Source organism: Neofelis nebulosa, chromosome 2, assembly GCF_028018385.1.
Source record: "Neofelis nebulosa isolate mNeoNeb1 chromosome 2, mNeoNeb1.pri, whole genome shotgun sequence".
NCBI lineage: Eukaryota > Metazoa > Chordata > Mammalia > Carnivora > Felidae > Neofelis > Neofelis nebulosa.
In genome coordinates this window covers 222,133,788-222,151,455 of record NC_080783.1, presented here as the reverse complement: position 1 = coordinate 222,151,455, position 17,668 = coordinate 222,133,788, and the positions used below count along the sequence as shown (strand labels likewise).

The following is a 17,668-nucleotide window of genomic DNA, read 5'->3' as shown; positions in this document are numbered from 1 at the left end:
TGCATGGAAGTGTGCCTCACGTGTGTCTACGTGTGTGCTGTGGGTGTGGAGGCTGGCCACTGGGAGGGGCTCCAGCTTCTCTCTGTCTCTTTCTCTTTCTCTTTCTCTTTCTCTCACTGTCAACAATTCACATGACATGAAGTTCACCATTTTAAAGTGTGCAGTTCAGTGGTTTTTAGCATATTCACAAAGTTGTGCAGTTATCACCACCTAATTCCTCAAAAAGAAACCCCATACCCACTGTCAGACTCTCATCACCTCCCTCCAGTCCCTGGCACCCACTCATCTACTTTTGTCCCTATGGGTTTCCCTGTTCTGGACACTTCATAATAATGGAATCATACAATATTCCTTTCTGTGACTCAACGCTATTTCATGGTAGGGACATACAATTTGCTTTGGTAAACATTTGTCACCTGATGGACATTTGGGCTGTTTCCACCTTCTGTCTATTTCGAGTAACGCTGCTGTAAATATTCATGTGCAAGTTTATGCATGAACATATTTTCAGTTCTCTTGGGTATATATCTAGGAATGCTATCGTGAGGTCACATGGTAACTTATGTTTCACTTTCTGAGGAACTACCAAACTGTTTTCCACAGTGGCTGCGATATTTCACATTCCCACCAGCAATACATAAAGGTTCCAATTTCTCCACATCCTTACCAACACCTGTTATTTTTTCTTTTTCTTTCTTAGTCATCCAGTGGGTGTGAAGTGGGGTCTCATTGTGGTTTTGATTGATGTTGAGCATCTTTTCGTATGCTTATTGGCCATTTGCAGGTCTGCTTTAGAAAAATTTCTATTCAGATCATTTGTCCATTCTTCTTTGTTAGGCTATAAGAGCTTTTTATATATTCTGGATACTAGACCCTTATCAAATATGTGATTCGCAAATATTTCTCCTGTTCTTGTCTTTTCACTTTATTGATAATGTCCTTTTTCTTGCACAAAATTTTAGATTTTGATGAAGTCCAATTTGTCTATTTTTTTCTTTTTTTTTTAATGTTTATTTATTTTTGAGAGAGAGGGAGACACAGAATCTGAAGCAGGCTCCAGGCTCTGAGCTGTTAGCACAAAGCCCGACATGGGGCTTGAACTCACAAACCATGAGCTCATGACCTGAGCTGAAGTCGGACACTTAACAGACTGAGCCACCCAGGTGCCCCTAATTTGTTTATTTTTAATTTGGTTATTCATGCCTTTGATGTCATATATAAGAATTCATTGCCAAATCCAAAGTCACAAAGATTTGTACCTGTGTGTTTTCTTCTAAAAGTTTTATCATTTAGCTCTCAGTTAGGTCACTGCTCCATTTTGAATTAACTTTTGTATGGTGTGAGGTAGGGGTCTAACTTTATTCTTTCGTGTGTGGATATCCAGCTTTCCCAGCACCACTGGTCAAAGAGACCATCCTTGGCACATTGTTGAAAATCAGTTGATCAGATATGTATGGGTTTATTTCTATTCAATTCTATTCCATTGGTGGGTGTGTCTACCCTGATGCTGGTGCCACACTGTTTTGATGGCTGCCACTTCATTCATTCTATGAATGTGTTGCAATACACTACCTGGTTTTCATTTGTAGAAACACTCTTGCATTCCTGGCATAAATCACACCCAGACATGGTATATTATCCTTTAAATACGCTGCTGGATTTAGTTCACTAGTACTTCATTGAGTATTTTTGTGTCTACACACATAAGCAATACTGGTCTGTAGCACTCTCTTGTATGTTTGTCTGGTTTCAGATGTATTTCTTTGTCTTCTATTTTTGGAAAGCTTGTGAAGGATTAGTGTAAATTCTTTAAATGTCTGGAATAACTCACCAGTGAAGTCACCTGGTCCTGGGCTTTTCTTTGTGGAAAGGTTTTTTATGACCAACTCAACTTTTACTTGTTATAGGTTATTCATATTTTCTGATTCTTACTGCATCAAGCTTGTTAGTTTGTCTTTCTAAGAGCTGGTCCATTTCTTTCAAGTTATCTAATTTGCTTGCAATACAACTGTTCATAGTGTTCTACAAACAATTATAATCCTTTTTATAATCATTTTCATCTCTGTGTAAGGTCTTTCTTTCTTGATTTTAGTAATTTGAGTCTTCTCTCCATTTTCTTGGCCAGTCTAAGAGTTTATCAATTTGGTCCATCTTTTTAATGAACCAGCTTTGAGGTTCATTTATTTTTTTCTGCTGTTTTCTATTCTCTCTTCCATTTATAGTCACTCTGATCTTTATTTCCTTCCTTCTGCTCTTTTTAAAATGTTTATTTGTTTGAGAGAGAGAGAGAGAGAGAGAGAGAGAGAGAGAGAGAGAGAGAAACAGCATGAGTGGGGGAGGGTCAGAAAGAGAGGGAGACACAGAACCTGAAGCAAGCTCCAGGCTCTGGGTTGTCAATACAGAGCCTGACACGGGGCTCGAACCCATGAACTGTGAGATCATGACCTGAGCTGAAGTTGGACACTTAACTGACTGAGCCACCCAGGTGCTCCTCCTTCTGCTTGTTTTGGATTTTTATCTTCTTCTAGTTTATCAAGGTTGAAGAGATCTCAATCTTAAGGTTGACTTGAGATCTTTCTTCTGGTTTTATATAGGTGTTTACAGCCATAAATTTCCCTCTGAGCACTGATTTTACTGAATTTCATAAAATTTTGTATGTTCTCTTTTCATTTCATCTGTTACTAAAGAGTGTGTTGTTTAATTTCCACATATTTGTGAAGTTTCCAATTTTCTTTCTCTTGTTGGTTTTTAATTTCATTCCATTGTTGTCAGAGAACATACTTTTATGATTTGAATCCTTTAATAATTCCTGGAACTTGCTTTATGTCCTAACATACTGTCTACCCTGGAGAGTGTTCCATGTGCACTTGAGAAGAATGTACATTCTGCTGTTGTGGATGGAGTATTCTATAGACGTCTCCAACAGGGTTACTTGGTTTGTAGTGTTGTTCAAGTCTTCCATCTACTTGTTCTTCTATCTAAATGTTCTATCCATCATTGAGAGTGGGGTATTCTAGTCTCCAACTATTATTATTGAATCGTCTGTTTTGCCCTTCAATTCTGTTTTTGCTTCATGTATGTTGAGGCTCTGTTGCTAGGTGTATGTATGTTCATAACTATTACATCTTCTTGTTCTATCATTATACAGTGTCCTTTCCTTTCTCTGGTATCAATTTTTGTCTTAAAATCTATTTTCTCTGATATCAGTATAGCCATGTCAGCTCTCTGATACTGTTTGCATGATATATCTCTTTCCATCCTTTCACTTTCAACCTGTGTCTCTGAATCTAAAGTGAGTGTCTTCTAAACAGTATATCAAGGGTTTTTTAATACATCCTGCCAATCTCTCTAGTTTAATTGGAAAGTTTAATCCATTTACATTTGATATAATCACTGATAAGGTAGGATTTACATCTTATATTTTTATATTTATTTTTTATATGTCATATCTTTTTTGCTTCTCAATTCCTCCATTACTGACTCATTTAGCGCTAAATACATATTTCCTAGTGTACAATTTCTAGTGTCATTTCTTTTACTATATATTTTTGAATTATCTTCTTTGTTGTTTCCCTGAAGATTAATATTAACATCTTAATTTATAACAATTTCGTTTGGATTAATACCAAGCTAATTTCAATAGTATTAAAAAAAAAAAAAACACCCTATTGTTCCTACATAGTTCTTTACATCCCTTGATGCTGTTATTCTCACAAATTACAGCTCTATATCTAGCAAAACTATTCTTCAAAAACAAGATTTTAAAAACCAGAAGTTATCACTAGTAGAACTGCCCTATGGTCCATCAGGCTGAAATGAAAGGACTCTAGACAGTAGCTTGACTTCACAAGAAATAAAGAGCACTCTCATAAAGGCAACTACATAGTTAAATGTAAAAGGCCATATTAATGTATTTTTTGGTAATTATTTTTTTTCTCTTATTTAAAAAACAACTAAATAAAGCAGTAATTCTAAATCTGTGTTGATGGGCACACATTAGCATTTGCATGTGTCATCCCACTGCCTTCTGGAATCCATGGTTTCTTATGAGAAGTTGGCTGTCAATCCTATTAAGCACCCTTGTGACTCATCACTTTTCTCTTGATTTCGATATTCTCTTTTTGTCTTTAGAAAGTTTGCTTATGGTACGGAGGGAGGATCTCTGAGTTTATCCGAACTGGAGCTCACTGACCTGCTTGAGTGCGTAGACTTTTTTTTAAATCAAATTTAGGAAGTTTTTTTACCATTATTTCTTCAACTATTTTTCCTGCCTCATACTCCCTTCTCCTTCTGGGACTCCCATTATGTGTGTTGGCTTGATGGTGTCCCACAAGTCTCTGTAGCTTTTTTTTTTTTTCATTCCCTTTTTTCTGTTTCTTGGACTAAATGATCTCAACTGACCTATCTTCAACCAACTCAAATCTACTGTTAAGCCCCTCTAGTGAATTTCATTTTTCAGTTACTATACTTTTAAACTCCCAAATCTCTGTATGTTTCCTTTTATAATTTCTGTCTCTTCACTGATATGCTCTATTTGGTAAGACATCATTCTCATATTTTCCTTTAGTTCTTTCCAAGTGAGGTCTTTTGGTGGGGAGGGGGAAGCAGCAGAGAGATCACAACAAACAGCTACAATTCTTTGCAAGTCAGGTCCATTCTGCTACCTCCAGTACTGAGAATGCAGACTTTTTTCAAGGCTAGCACTGAGCTGGGAAGTAGAGGATAAAACCAGGTCAAGTTAAATAATGCTACAAAGCTTGCTGTTCTTACCAAGATTCAAGATTTTTCTTTCCTGTGCAGTCCTCAGGTTGCTTCAAGCCTTTGGTTAATTTCCAGAGCTCTTAAAAAGTTGATTCTGATGATTTTCTTTGCCAGGTTTTTTGTTTGTTTGTTTGTTTGTTTTTTGTTTTTTGTTTTTTGTTTTTTTGGTGGCTTCTATGGAGTGGCTTATTTTCAGATGTCCTTCCTCTGCCATTTTTGCTGATATCCTCCTTGCCTCTCTTGAACCCACTCCAGTGAGGCTTCTTCTCTAGTGTGTCACTGAAATACTCATTGAAGTCAGCAGTGACCTCCTTGTTGCCAAACCCAGGGATCAATTCCCAGTCCTTTTCTTCTCTCATCTGTCAGCCAGTTTGGACACAACTGCTCACCCCCTGGTGCTCTACCCCTATGGCTTCCAGGACTTCACCTGCTCCCTCTTGGCCCCTTGTGCTGCTCCCCTGCCCCCCATCCTAACTATTGCTCTCTTGAGGTCCAGAGCCCTGCTTTTTATCTGCACCCATTGGGATGAAGTCTCCTAGCTCCACAATTAAACATCTGGCCCTGGTCCTTCTCCTGAGCCGTAGATCCCAGGGCCTGTCCCACCCATCAGCAAGCTCCTAAATATCTCAGACTCCATGGTCCTCCTCTTCTCAACTGATGGGGACTCCATCCTTCCAGAATCTCAGACCAAACCCTTAGGGATAACTATTTCCACAGCTCATAACCCATTCATCAACCAATCGAGTTAGCTCCACCTCAAAATATGTTCAGAATCCAACCCACCACCTCTACCTGCCCAAGCCACCCGAATTATTCCAACAACTTCCTCATGGCCTCTCCCTTTCTCTCAGCATAGCAGCCAGTAGATCCTATTAGGTCATGAATCAGTTGTGCCCCACCTTCCAACAGCTCTGATTCCAGCATGAAAGGTAACGTCTTCCCATGCCCCCACAATGTGGCCGGCACCACTCGGGACTCATTTCCTGCTCCCCCCCCCCCAGCTTGCTCCAACCACAGCAGTCTCTCTGTCCCCCCAAAACCTCAGGCTCCCACTTACAGCTGTTCTTACCGCAAATTCCCCATACTGTACCCCCAGACCCTGTGCTCGGTCCGCTCACTATCTCCTCAATGAGGCGCAACACACCATACCCCTTTTTACAGCCATCCCCCCAGGAGCCCCGATCCCTAACGCTGTTTCGGTTTCCTCATCAGCACTTATTGCTTGATGTGCTGCACAAAATACACAGTGATTCATGTGACACATTTGCCTCCTGTCGCCATTACTGTGAGTGATCTGCCCAAAGCTGTCCTCACTCTTGGACCCCCATACCTGCCATGCGGGAGGAGCTCCACATGTTTGCTGAAGGAGTCAACTAAGAGTGAATGAGTTTCTAGCTGTGAGTCTGTGACTCCGTATGCAAGTGTGGGCAGGGTGGCTGTGCAGGAAGGACACCTGGTGGAAGCACAGGTGAGGGCACAGACGGGAATGCAGGTGAGGGGTGTCTGTGGTCCCAGGCCTGGGAGATGTAAGCACGGGCGACATCCGCTCACCGCCTCCCTGCCCCCATCCACAGAAGCGGATGCAGCAGATCATGGCTCACTGCTTCCAGGCTGTCAAGTCCAAGCTCCAGTGCAAGCTGGGCTACTTCGACCTCATTGGCTGTGACTTCCTGATCGACGAAAACTTCAAGGTACTGCCGCGGTTTCCCAGGGTGAATGGGACTCGGTAGGCAGGTGGAAGGAGGCAGGGGCTGTCTGTGTACACCCCGACCACCCAGGCAAGCCCGTGGGGTGGAGTCTACAGTCAGACTCCCCCACCCGCTGCCAAGATCCTGAAGTGGGGCAGCCCTCGAGGCCAGACCCTCAGACCCTCAGAGTCTTAGCTCCTTGGAAAACAGGAGGAGTGAGGCCACAGAAAAGAAGTGACGGGCCAGGATCACAAGACTAAAGGGGACCAGGGCTTCAGCCTCCTGTTGGCCAAGCGTTGGTGGGGAGGGACGCTAACCAGGGGTGCCTGCAGGTGTGGCTGCTGGAGATGAACTCCAACCCCGCCCTGCACACCAACTGTGAAGTCCTGAAGGAGGTGATCCCGGGCGTGGTCACGGAAACCCTGGGTGAGGCCCCCGTGCAGCCCGCAGAGCCCTCGAACCGGCTCCTCGCGGCTTGCCCCGCCTCGGATGCGCCACCCCACCCGCCCCCCAAATTCAGAAGCCCGCGCCCAGCTCTCGAACCTCCGGAGGGCCTGCGTGGAAACCTCACGCCCCACAGAAAAAAGGCGTCCGCGCCGAGCCTCCCGACACACCTCATCCCCGCCTGGGTCCCGTCCCTCACCACCCACCCCCTCCCCCCGCGCCGGCACGACCTCAGCCCTGCCACCGCGAGGTCGGGGACCCTGAGCCCGCGCCCCTCTCCCCCAGACCTGGCGCTCGAGACCTTCCAGAAGAGCCTGCGCGGCCAGAAGATGCTGCCTCTGCTGTCCCAGCGCCACTTCGTGCTCCTGCACGACGGCGAGGCCGACCTCTGGCCGCGCCCCGGGGGCTCCCGAGGCGCCCTGCGCCCGCCGCCCCCGCTCCGCGCCGCCCCGCGGCCAGGCGCGCGCACGCCCGCACCCCCCCGGGGGCCCGGCGGCGCGCACGCGCGGCCCCGACTCCCGGGCCGCGGCCCCGACGGCAGCACCCAGAGCCGGGAGCCCGGGGCCGAGCGGCCGCGAGAGGGAGCAGGGGGCCCGGCGCGGGAGCCGTCCCCCGGGCTGGCGGAGGAGGAGCGCAAGAACGCGGGCCATCGCGGCTCCTAGCGGGCGGGCCAGCGGCGCCCTCTGGGACCTATAAAGGCTACTTTGTTACCAACGGCCCGTGCTGCGGGTCAGGTGGCCCCAGGCCTCCCCGACGCTCGCCCCCCAAGGCGCTCTCATGGGGGCTTCTCTGCCGCATTTCTGGGCCCTGTGCTTGGAGGCCGAGGGTGGAGGGATGCGGGGGTGTTGTCCTACTGGAAGGGGGATGAGCTCCCCACAGCCTCCTGCTCTGCCCTGGGGGCGGGGGGGGGGGGGGGCTGCCTCTGTCGCGGGGAAGCCCGCAGGTCCAGGGCTCCTCCACATCACCCTGTGTCCCTCACAGACCAGGACTTTCCCGAAGTCCCACAACCCGCATGAGCCCTACGGCCTGGCTCTGTGATCCCCAGGAAAGGATCCGGATCCCCAAGCAAAGGAGGGCTTGCTCAAAGCCGAGATCGTTCCACAGAGGCGGCCCCAAGGGGGCCTGCCCAGGCACAGCTCCTTTCTGGGCCAACAAGGTACCCGGGCTCTGCCCTGTCCACCACCTCCACGGGCCCTAACTTCCCTGCAGGCCTGGAGCTGCAGAGGCCCAGAGGACAAGGTCGTGGGGGAGGGGGCACAGCCATGGCAGGACAGCCCTGAAGGACGTGCTGAGCCGGCACTGGCCCTACCCCGGCCAGTCCATGAATGGCCTCAGGTGTTCCGCTTCCCCATGGACCCAGACCTCAGGTTGGGGCGGGGGGGGGGGGGGGGGGGTATTCAGGGCCTCTGATGTGTCCAAGCCCCCTACGACCACCGAGTGTCCAGGTCCAGCCATAATCCCCTCTCCACCCCCGTCCCCCAGCCACTCGCACCCTCTCCAGTCCAGATCTCAGGGTCGGGGCAGCCCCACCCCGGCTTGCACACCTCCTCGCTGCTCCCTCTCACGCACCCTGCCCTCACCTCTCCATGGTTACCACCAAGTCCCAAAGGCCCTCCTCCTGACCCGCGGGGTCAGGGACTGCTGGAACCCATTCTCGCCTCTGCATTGGGGTGCTGGTGGGACCTGGGGTCAACAGGGGTCTGCGGGCCAGCCTCCGCTCCCTCCCGAGGAGGGCGCGTCCATTCCCAGGGAAGGGAAGCTGCAGAACCACTAGAGGGCGCTGTGCACCGCTGTGTCTCAGGCCAGGGAGCTGAGAAAAGCCAGCCCGGTCTGGCCAGTCACACACAGCCCACCCACCGCACCCCTGCTCTCCCACTGCACCCTGCCGCACCCCCTCATCTTGCTGCTGTGCCCTGGATTACAGGGTCCCCAGACAAAAGTCAAGAAGCACACACTTGTCCCCATGTGCCTGGGGTCCAGGAACCCTAACTCCCCCTCCCAGCTTGTCTGATGGTCACTCTGTGAGGGGCCAAGCTCAGCCTACTGCCTGCTGTGGCCCCAAGGCCGGGAGGCAAGAAAACCTGCCTCTGTGTGGGGGTGGGAGTGCAGTGACCTCCTGGGTGGGCTGAGTACACCCAGGTCTTTGGGGTCAGGGCCATGTCCCCTGCTAGCATCCAGGCCACTACACGGCACAGCCATGTCACTGCAGAGTCCCTTCCTGATACCCCCTGGGGCCTCTGTACCTCATGTCCCAGCTCACAGGTCTCTCCCACCCCTTCCTTGCATGAATGGCATCCGCCCTGCAAGCTCACAGGTCCTCTGCCCCCCACATCGTGCCGTGGTTCTCCGTGTGGCCCGACACTGCTATCCCAGAGCATTCCCACGCTCCTCAGCCGCCACACTGGGGCTGCCTCGCTTGCCAGCATGGCATTCAGAGTGACCTGAGGCCTCCGTGACATGCTTGCTTCCCTGGCCCTGAGTGGGGGCAAAGTGAAGGGAAGTGCACATTGGCAGAATGGCCTGCCCTGTGTGGACCGAGCCCCCTCCTCGGGCTTCCCCAAAGGCCCGACCCCCTGCTGCTCTGGGGTCCCTGGCACCCCCACAAGAGCCCAAATGTCAATAAAGAGACTTTCTCAAGAACCACTGCTATTTGTTCATCCCCCAGGAGTGACGGCCGTGCTCCGCCCCCCATCTGGACCTTCCCCTGGCCCCAACCAGCTCACGTTGGGCCCCGAAGTGCCCTTGCCAGCCCGAACTATATGGGCCGCCAGGGAGAGGGAGGCCTGAGTATCTGGAGGTCCCAGGTGCATCTGAATATTCAAAGCACGTGATGGGCAGCAGGCTCTAGAGGGGCCCAGACCCCTGCAGAGGCTTGAGGGGCTGGCCGCAGCAGCATGGGAGGGACAGCTACCCAGTGCCTGGGGCAGGGCTGCCCCACCATGGCTGGAGTCTGTAATCCAAGGTGAATATGGGCTCCTAAAAGCTGAGTGTCTATCTCTCCCCCACCCTGCCGTCCCCTATGCCTCCACCTTCCCCCACACTCACTCCCTCCGTCTCCCTCTCTGCGCCTCTAGGGATGAGTCCTGGGGCCCTGCCGATGGGTGTGGAACCCCCACCACCCCTGCATCCTCCACCGGCTGAGCACCTTCCGTCAGCCGTGTGTCTATTTCATCCAAAGATCCCATGGAGCCCCAAAGACTCAGCCCCCCCATACACCCCCCAAGCCCATCCCCCGTGCCCGCATATACCCCCCAAGCCTGTCTCCATGGAATGTGTGTCTGGGAAAAGGGTCTGGAGCAGCCCTGGCCTGAATCAGCACCTCTGTTCCCAAAGCTTCCTGGAAACATGACGCATGAGTGTGGAAGGGGCCATCTCTCCACTTCGGCCACAGGGCCACAGGGGTAGCCCCTCCAGGACCCAGTCCTTTTCTGACCTCGAACTCAACCCCACTGGAGGCAGCATGGCTTGCTCCCAAATGCTCAGGAAACCACGGCTGGGGGAGGGGGGAGGGAGAGTGATGGCCCCAGGTCCTGGTCAAAGCTCCTGAGTGGGCGTACCTGGCACCAGGGACCTTATCTTCTCAACAGGTGCACATCCCAGCAACTGGGGGCAGCCAGGGACCCGCTGCCTCTGGATAGCTCCCTGCAGCTGCCCGAGGGCCGAGGCTGAGGGGCCAGTGTCCAGTTCCATCTCAGATGTGCCCCCACCCCTCTGTCTAGCTGAGTCCAGATCTTAGTAAAGGGCGAGGCAGGGCCCTTTTCCAGCAAGGGGAGGGGAGGGGACCAGGTAGGGAGCTGCTGTGGCCGGAAGCACTTCTGGGAACCAAGGGCGGCCTGCAGGCCCTTATCTGAGGTTGGAGAGACAATGTGGACTGCTACCCCAGGGGGAGGAGCTGCGGTTTTCCGGAACAGCTGGAGAGCTACTCCTGTGGGTGGGGGTTTCCAGGGGAAGCAGTGAGGGGCCTGGAGCAGAGTCTCATAGTGGGGTTTCTCTCAGGGCTTGGTGGCCCAGAAGATCAGGCGATCTGACAGGCTCTGCTGGTGGGCACATTCCTGTCCCCATCCCAGGAAGCTGGGCTGAGTGGGAGGGGGACAGGAGCCTGTCACCAGCCCCTTAGCTCAGCAGCAGCCCCCCACCCCTTTCCCCACGCTGCCCTGGGCACTTCCCCTCCCCCACTGCCCATCCACAGTTCCATCCCTAGAACTTGGATTTGCCCAGTCCTCTCCTACCTAAGCCCCCCGATGGTGGCTTCTGCACACCTATGTCCCGGGGTCTCTGCCTGCCTGTCCAGCTCCTGTGCCCCCAAGGCCCTGCACAGAACCTTTCACCAAAGAGTTGTCCTGTAAGCCGCAGAGACGGAGCCCTTCCGTATGCCCACTTCCTGCTCTGTCTTCTGAGCTGGGGTGTCTCAGGGCCAAGCGAGGCTTGCTGATTGATCATGGGGTTCTGGGGGCTCTAAGGAGGGAGGGGGGCAGGAGTGGACAGATGGATCTGGGGTGAGAGACAGGGGGTATCTGTGCGAGGGGCAGTGGGGGAGAGGTGGAGAGAAGGGGGCAAATCCAGCACCCACAAGCGTTCCTCTGGGCCCCCCCAAAGCCCTAAGATCTTCAGGGCCAGACCCCTCCTGCCCAGCCCCCAGGCCAGGCCTCACGCTCCCACCCTCTTGTGCTGCTGCTTGAATCCAGCACCCTCCCCATACTCCGCCTGGGCCTCGGAATCTCCCACCCTGCTCTGTGCCGCCCCCATGCTGACGTTGGGGCGCTGTTGCCTCACACAGTGGGGGGGCCCCCACGCGGAGTTTCCATGCTGAGTCAGCGACCAGAGAGGCCCCTCAGAACCTGTCAGTCAGGAAGGTCCATGACTGCAGACGACCTGAGTCCCCCCCCCCCACACCACCCTCACGGGAACAGCTGAGCCGGGGCTGGGGAACCCTTTGCCCCAGGGCAGCCTGAACCAGCACCTCGGGAGGGTCTAGGACAGCCGTGAACACCCCATGTACCCCACCTGTGGGGATGGGGCAGTCAGGTGACCCAAGTGACAAGAGCAAGCCCAGAGGAGAGCTAGCTTCCCGAAGCAGGGTGGGTGAGAGTTTGGCAGGGCAGGAGGCCTGGCTTGGAGACAGAACCGGAGGGGGGTGGGGGTGGGGGTGGCCAGCAGGTCCCAGAGAAGTCTGTAGAGGGCCTCCTGGGACACACCCGACTTGGCCAGCACCGTATCTCCCGCTGTCCCCTGACATCTGGCCAGTGCCCCTGCATTTTCTCACTTATTAGCTAATTCACCTGGATCCTCACCTGGACTGGGGCTCCGGGGGAGTGCCCGGGGTCTGGGAGCCAGCAGGCACGGAGAGCATGAGTGTTTCCCATGTGAGTAAATCACGAAGGACTTGTCCACGCCCCTCCTTCCACGGGGAGGAGTGGGCTTCGCCATGCTGGGGTGCAGCGGGGTGGGGGTGATGCCCCCGGGCGCGATCTGTGCAGATCTCTCCACCACCTTCTTGCCGTGAGCTGGGTGCACCCGGCCCACTGCCCATCGAGTCTGAGTGGGGGTGAGGGCACTCTCCTGGGCAGCATGCAGGTAGGAAGGGGGTGTCAGGGAGCTGGAGCACTGGGACTACGGGCAGGTGGCCAAATGCGCTGGCACCTGAAGGCGCTGCTGCTGAGACCAGCCTCCACTGGCCCGCCTGCCGCACCCTGGACAGTTGTGCCAAGGAACCCTTATCAGCCTCGCCCGGCAGCTCCTGCCAGGAGGCCCGGAGAAGGCTGCTCACCTCACTGGGCGGGGGCCTGGGACCACGCCCCAGAGGGAGAGGGATCTCAGCAGGTGGTAAAGGCAGGCCGCAGGGCTTGGAGACCGGGAGGGGGCCAAAGGCAGGCCACTCCAGGACTGCCCTCCCAACCAGGAGGTGTGGGTGTAGAAACTGACCCCGCCCTGGACTCGGGCCGAAATGACAGAGACGGGCACCCCACAGAAGCCAGCAGGCTGTGTGACCGGCCCGGCGTCTGGAGCAGCAGTGGCCCAGAGACTGGACACAGAACCCAGCTGTCCCAAAGTGCCAGGCTGACTACCAGGGGAGGGGTTTTGGACAGGGCAGCAAAGAGGCACGGAGGGCAAGTGTCCATCATGGTGCCCCTCCTCCGGGAAGCCTTCCAAGTCCCACGGCCCCTGCTAAGTGCTCGTGCCTGGGACTGGAATGGCCCCACTCCCAGCCCTGCCTACGCTGGAAGGCGACTGAGGGTACTGGTAGGGGAGGCCTCGTCTCCCTGTCCCCCCATCCCCGATCACGTCCACTCAGGTCACTGGACAAGTGTTTATTGAGCACTGCCTGTAGCTAGGTCCTGCACTGGGCATGGCCTCCTGTCCTGGGAGCCAGGGGCCCAGAGACCCCACCCCAACAGGCCAGCAAGGGAGGGAGGGAGGCAGACGTGGCTGTGTCTGTATCTCCCATGGGGTCTGGCCACGGCTGCTGCCTCTTCTGCATGGTCTGGGGGACCGGTCACTGTCACCACGCACACCCACTTCCGCCATCGAGGGGAGCAGGGCCGGGCCCGGAGCTGGGGTCCCACAGCAGGGTGCAGAGCTCTTGCTCCCGAGAGTCAGCCCTGGGCAGCCTCCCGGGAGGGTCTGGCTCTGGGTCCGCTGTGGCAGAGGACAGCCAGGCCTCACACCCACAGGTCCCTCAGCTGGCCCTTGTCCTCAGACAGCTGCTCCCCGCGCTCCTCCTCGGGGAACTGGCAGCTGCAGGCGTCTTCGGCTGTCGGCCGTGCCTCCAGCAGCAGCTGGGTCTCTGCAGAGGGACTTCGGTCAACGGGCAAGCCAAGGGCCCACCTCTCCCTCCCGAGGGCACAACCGACCTGGGGGCCACATGCGCTGCCTCCTCAGCTGCCAGATGTGCAGGCCAAGCTGGGCTGCAGTCAGGACCAGGATGCAGGCGGCCACGGTGAGGAGGACGATGGTCAGGGGGTCGTGCGGCTCAGTGGGCAGTGGCCCCAGGCTACATACGGCATTGTGTGTTTTGTTCCCAGAGAACATGGTGGGAAGCCCAAACTGGGAGCAGCTGGGACACACGGACACAGAGCCTTCAGTCAGCCCTTGGCCACCAGAGCAGCCCCTCTGCATGGCCGCTGTCCTCTGAGTGTGGGGGGGTCACCATACCAGGAAGGACCGGAGATGCCCCTCCCTCAGGGACTTCCCAGCCACCTGAAGGTCCCACCAGCACTCACTCTGACCAGGGTTTGCAGCGGCCCTCACGGCCCCCAGAGAAGGTCCCTGTGGCACAGTCAACACACTCAAAGCCGAAATTGAAATTCCCTGCAGACAGACAGACAGCCGGGGTTTGCTGGGGTAGATGCGATGGGACCCATCTGGGGCCACAGCAGAATGACCCACACACTCCTTATCCATTGGACAGAGGCCTCTGAGGCCTACAAGACTAGGACCTGGCATAAATCAACGCCCACGTGTGCCCCATTCCAGGCATCTGTCGGGGAGGCAGACTTGGGGCACCCCAAGGCTGTGACCCTGAGCTGAGTGGAGGTCCCCGGGGCAATCTGGGAGAGGAGACTGTGTGGTGCTTGGCCAGAGGGGAGGGGAAGGGCCCGCCCACTGGAGGCTGGTGGGGGGCAGGGGGTTGGAAGCAGAGACCAAGCAAAACCCAGGAGGGACCTTGTGCTGGGTCCAGTAGCCTGGAGGGCGAGAGGCCAGTGAGGGTCCCAGAGAAAGGAGGTGAGGCTCCCGCCCCAGTTGGCCCTGGACCCTGCCCTACCCACCTCACAACGCCCCAGGCCCCAAGAGGATCTGAGCTGCTCCCTCCAGGAAAAGGGTTGACCCCCAGGCAGGGCAACAGGGGGCAGGCCAAGCACATGCTCAGGGGAGGTGTGGGACTGGGGCATAGTCAGAGCCAGGGCCCGAGGGCCAGACAGGCCCTGGACACCCCCACCCCACCCACATCCTCTCTGAGGAGCACCCTCTCTCTGGACGAAGAAACCCGGGCTGTGACGGGGAAGGACACCCCCCACCCCTCCCCGGAGCCGTGCTTGGGGCTCATATCTGGGCTGCGCCAGTGAGCAGCGGAGCGGCCCCACCCACCCAGGCTTTGCAGGACCGGAGACGCCGGTGCCTGCCTGCCCAGAGGACACGTCTGTACCCTCCACACACGTGTGTTCCTTCTACACCCACACGCCACTTGTGCGCAGCTGCTCCTGTGAGCTGTGGCTCGGCCCTGCTCAAACCCCCTGACCTGCTCCGGCCACAGTTGCTGGGACTTACCACGTGGCTGCGCCTCCTGGCCGGGCGGGCAGGGGTGGTGTTTGCAGGTGTCACACTGGGGGTCTCCACAGTGGAACTCCGGCTGGACACATGTGCAGTCCCCCTCAGGACAAACCTCCTCAGCTGAGCGAGAGAGAGGCCAGCCCTCTTAGCAGCTGGGCCAAGCGCCTCCCTCCCCAGGACTGCCCCCAGGCCCCGCAGGGGGAACCCTTAGGCAGCCCCAGAGGGCAGAGGGCACCTGTCTGGGAGCCAGGACCCCAGTTGGGTCCAGCTGTCTCCCTCCTTCCTAGGCACCCAGCTCCCCCACCCGAGTGACTTGGCTGTGTCCCCCACTGCCCTGAGGCTGCTCTTGCCCAGGGTGACTGTGACTTGGCAGGAGAACAGAACATGTCCCTGCAGGACAAGGAAGTCATCTGGGGGACCTACGCCCCCTCCTCTTTCCATCCTGCACGGGCCCCAGCTGCCACAGCCCTTGAGGCAGGCTGCCTGTCCCTGCCTGCCACACTGAGATGCGGGACCCTCGGACTCCCCTTCTCAACCCCCAAGATCTACCAGGGTGATACTCTGGGGGTGTTTTCCCTGCAATATTTGTCCCCAGACTGCCACCTTCCACTTGCCCCTCACCCATACAGGTAGGTCTGGGGCAGAACAGTGCTGCAATCCTGACCTGGGCAGAAAGCGGGCAGGGCGATGGGCAGGGGCTCACTGTCCACGCAGTAGGAGCTGGGACAGCCTTCCTCCCCCTTGGTACCCAAGACGCCCCTTGAGGAAGGCTCTCCCGCCCATAGCCCCGGCCTCCGCCTTTGGGCCACTGGCCTGAGCTGAGCTCCTCTCCGCCACACGCCCCCTCACCCATTCCCCTGGGACCGAGGGCTCTGGACCCGGAAGGGGTGCCCACCGCCCCTCCCAGGCCGAGGCTGAGCACAGGGAGGGGGCGCGGCGCGGCCGCCTTCCGAGACGAGACGGGCTCCCCGCGCCTTACCCGCGGAGCACAGGCGACAGCAGCGCGCGTCCGTCCCGGCTCCTCGCAGCAGGCGGCCGGGGCCGCAGCTCGGACCCGAGGGGCGCTCGCCCAGGCCGAGCGCGCAGAGCAGCGCCACGCCGCACAGGGCCACGCGCGCGCCCCTGGCCCCCATGGCCCCCGCCGCCCCACCGAGCTGCGGGACTTTAGGGGATGCGCCCCGCCACGCCCCCATCCGGACACGCCCAGACCCCGCCCGCGGCCCCCGGGCATCGGCCGCGATGCAGGGAGGGCACAGAAACGGTGCCCACCAGGACCGCCCCGACCCCTGGCAACTCAGAATTCCACGGGCGAGCGGAGCACAGCGGATGGGAGGGGGCGGAGTGTCAAACTACTCCGTGCGACCCCAGTGGTGGCCGCGCGTCATTACAGCTTTGCCCAAACCACAGATCACAGCAGCGAGCGACCCTTTGTAGACCAGGCACCCTGGGAGACCATGCCGTGTCCCTGGCGGCCAGAGATGGCCCCTGGGGGGGGGGGGGGGGGGGGGGAGGGGGCGATGGGGGGTGCCGGGGCTCGTGGGAATCTCTGCAGCTGCGCCTCAGTTTTCTGTGAACCTGAAACTGCTCTAAGTAACAATTTTTTTAAGTCAACTGGGCCCAGCTCTATCTCAAGGAGGTGGAGAACCCAACCTCACAGGGCGGGGCTGGGGACCTCCAGGAGACTCAGGCTCAGCGGTGACCTTGGGGGTTCCTAGGTGTTCATGCCCTTTGGCCCAGGAATTCCTCCCCAGAAACTAAATATGCTGCCAGATGTGTGAGTGCCGAGGGGGGCATGGAACACAGCCTACACCCCCAACTATGTCTGGGGTAGGACCGGAGGGGGGAAAGTCAGAAATGTTTGCTGTTCAGGGGCGCCTGGGTGGCTCGGGTGGTTGAGGGCCGCCTTTTATTTCGGCTCAGGTCACGATCTCACGCCGTGCAGTGTGGAGCCGGCTTGGGATCCTGTCTCTCCCGCTATCTCCGACCCTCCCCGCTCCAATAAATAAATAAACATTTAAAAACATGTTTTTTATTCAAAACCTGCAGTCTGTCAGGTCTGTAGGGAGAGATGTAGGCAGGAAGGGTGGGTGCCAGATGCAGGTGACACAGGTAGACTGGTGCAGGGACCCCCCCCCCCCCGAAGGTGGTCTGGCCGGGGACTGCTCCCTCTCTGTGCCCCCTCCACACCTGGCCTCGTCCCCTACCCTGGATCCAACTTCTCAGGAGGGCTCTGTGGGCTTTTAAAAAAAATTTTTTTTTCAACGTTTTTAATTTTATTTTTGGGACAGAGAGAGACAGAGCATGAACGGGGGAGGGGCAGAGAGAGAGGGAGACGCAGAATCGGAAACAGGCTCCGGGCTCTGAGCCGTCGGCCCAGAGCCCGACGCGGGGCTCGAACTCACGGACCGCGAGATCGTGACCTGGCTGAAGTCGGACGCTCCACCGACTGCGCCACCCAGGCGCCCCCTCTGTGGGCTTTTAAAGATCACATCCTCAGGGCGCCTGGG

The 17,668-nt window shown here is 56.2% G+C and overlaps 2 protein-coding genes across 13 annotated transcripts in view; one reads left to right on the top strand and one right to left on the bottom strand.

Annotated features, from left to right (window-relative positions):
- TTLL10 (tubulin tyrosine ligase like 10) overlaps window positions 1-9,533 on the top strand; it is a 60,142-nt gene extending 50,609 nt beyond the window's left edge. For 10 of the 11 annotated variants that reach the window (XM_058719509.1, XM_058719505.1, XM_058719506.1 and 7 more), the window contains 3 exons: window positions 6,336-6,452; window positions 6,782-6,875; window positions 7,179-9,533. In XM_058719509.1, the coding sequence (XP_058575492.1) occupies window positions 6,336-6,452; window positions 6,782-6,875; window positions 7,179-7,555 (588 nt within the window). In that variant the 3' untranslated portion in view covers window positions 7,556-9,533. Of the gene's footprint in view, window positions 1-6,335; window positions 6,453-6,781; window positions 6,876-7,178 lie in introns of those variants that run through there. The other variant, XM_058719507.1, reaches the window with a different exon arrangement.
- Window positions 9,534-13,186: 3,653 nt separating this feature from the next.
- TNFRSF18 (TNF receptor superfamily member 18) lies at window positions 13,187-16,469 on the bottom strand. Of its 2 annotated transcripts, none has more exons than XM_058719498.1 (5): window positions 16,141-16,469; window positions 15,159-15,281; window positions 14,114-14,201; window positions 13,741-13,947; window positions 13,187-13,677 (listed from the first exon to the last, which is right to left on the bottom strand). In XM_058719498.1, the coding sequence occupies exons 1-5, from the start codon at window positions 16,352-16,354 to the stop codon at window positions 13,587-13,589; spliced, it is 723 nt and encodes a 240-aa protein (XP_058575481.1). In that variant the 5' UTR covers window positions 16,355-16,469; the 3' UTR covers window positions 13,187-13,586. The 2 variants fall into 2 exon arrangements, with proteins under 2 accessions (XP_058575481.1, XP_058575480.1); XM_058719497.1 differs by having other exon boundaries at window positions 13,745-13,947; window positions 16,141-16,468.
- Between the last annotated feature and the right edge of the window lie 1,199 nt (window positions 16,470-17,668).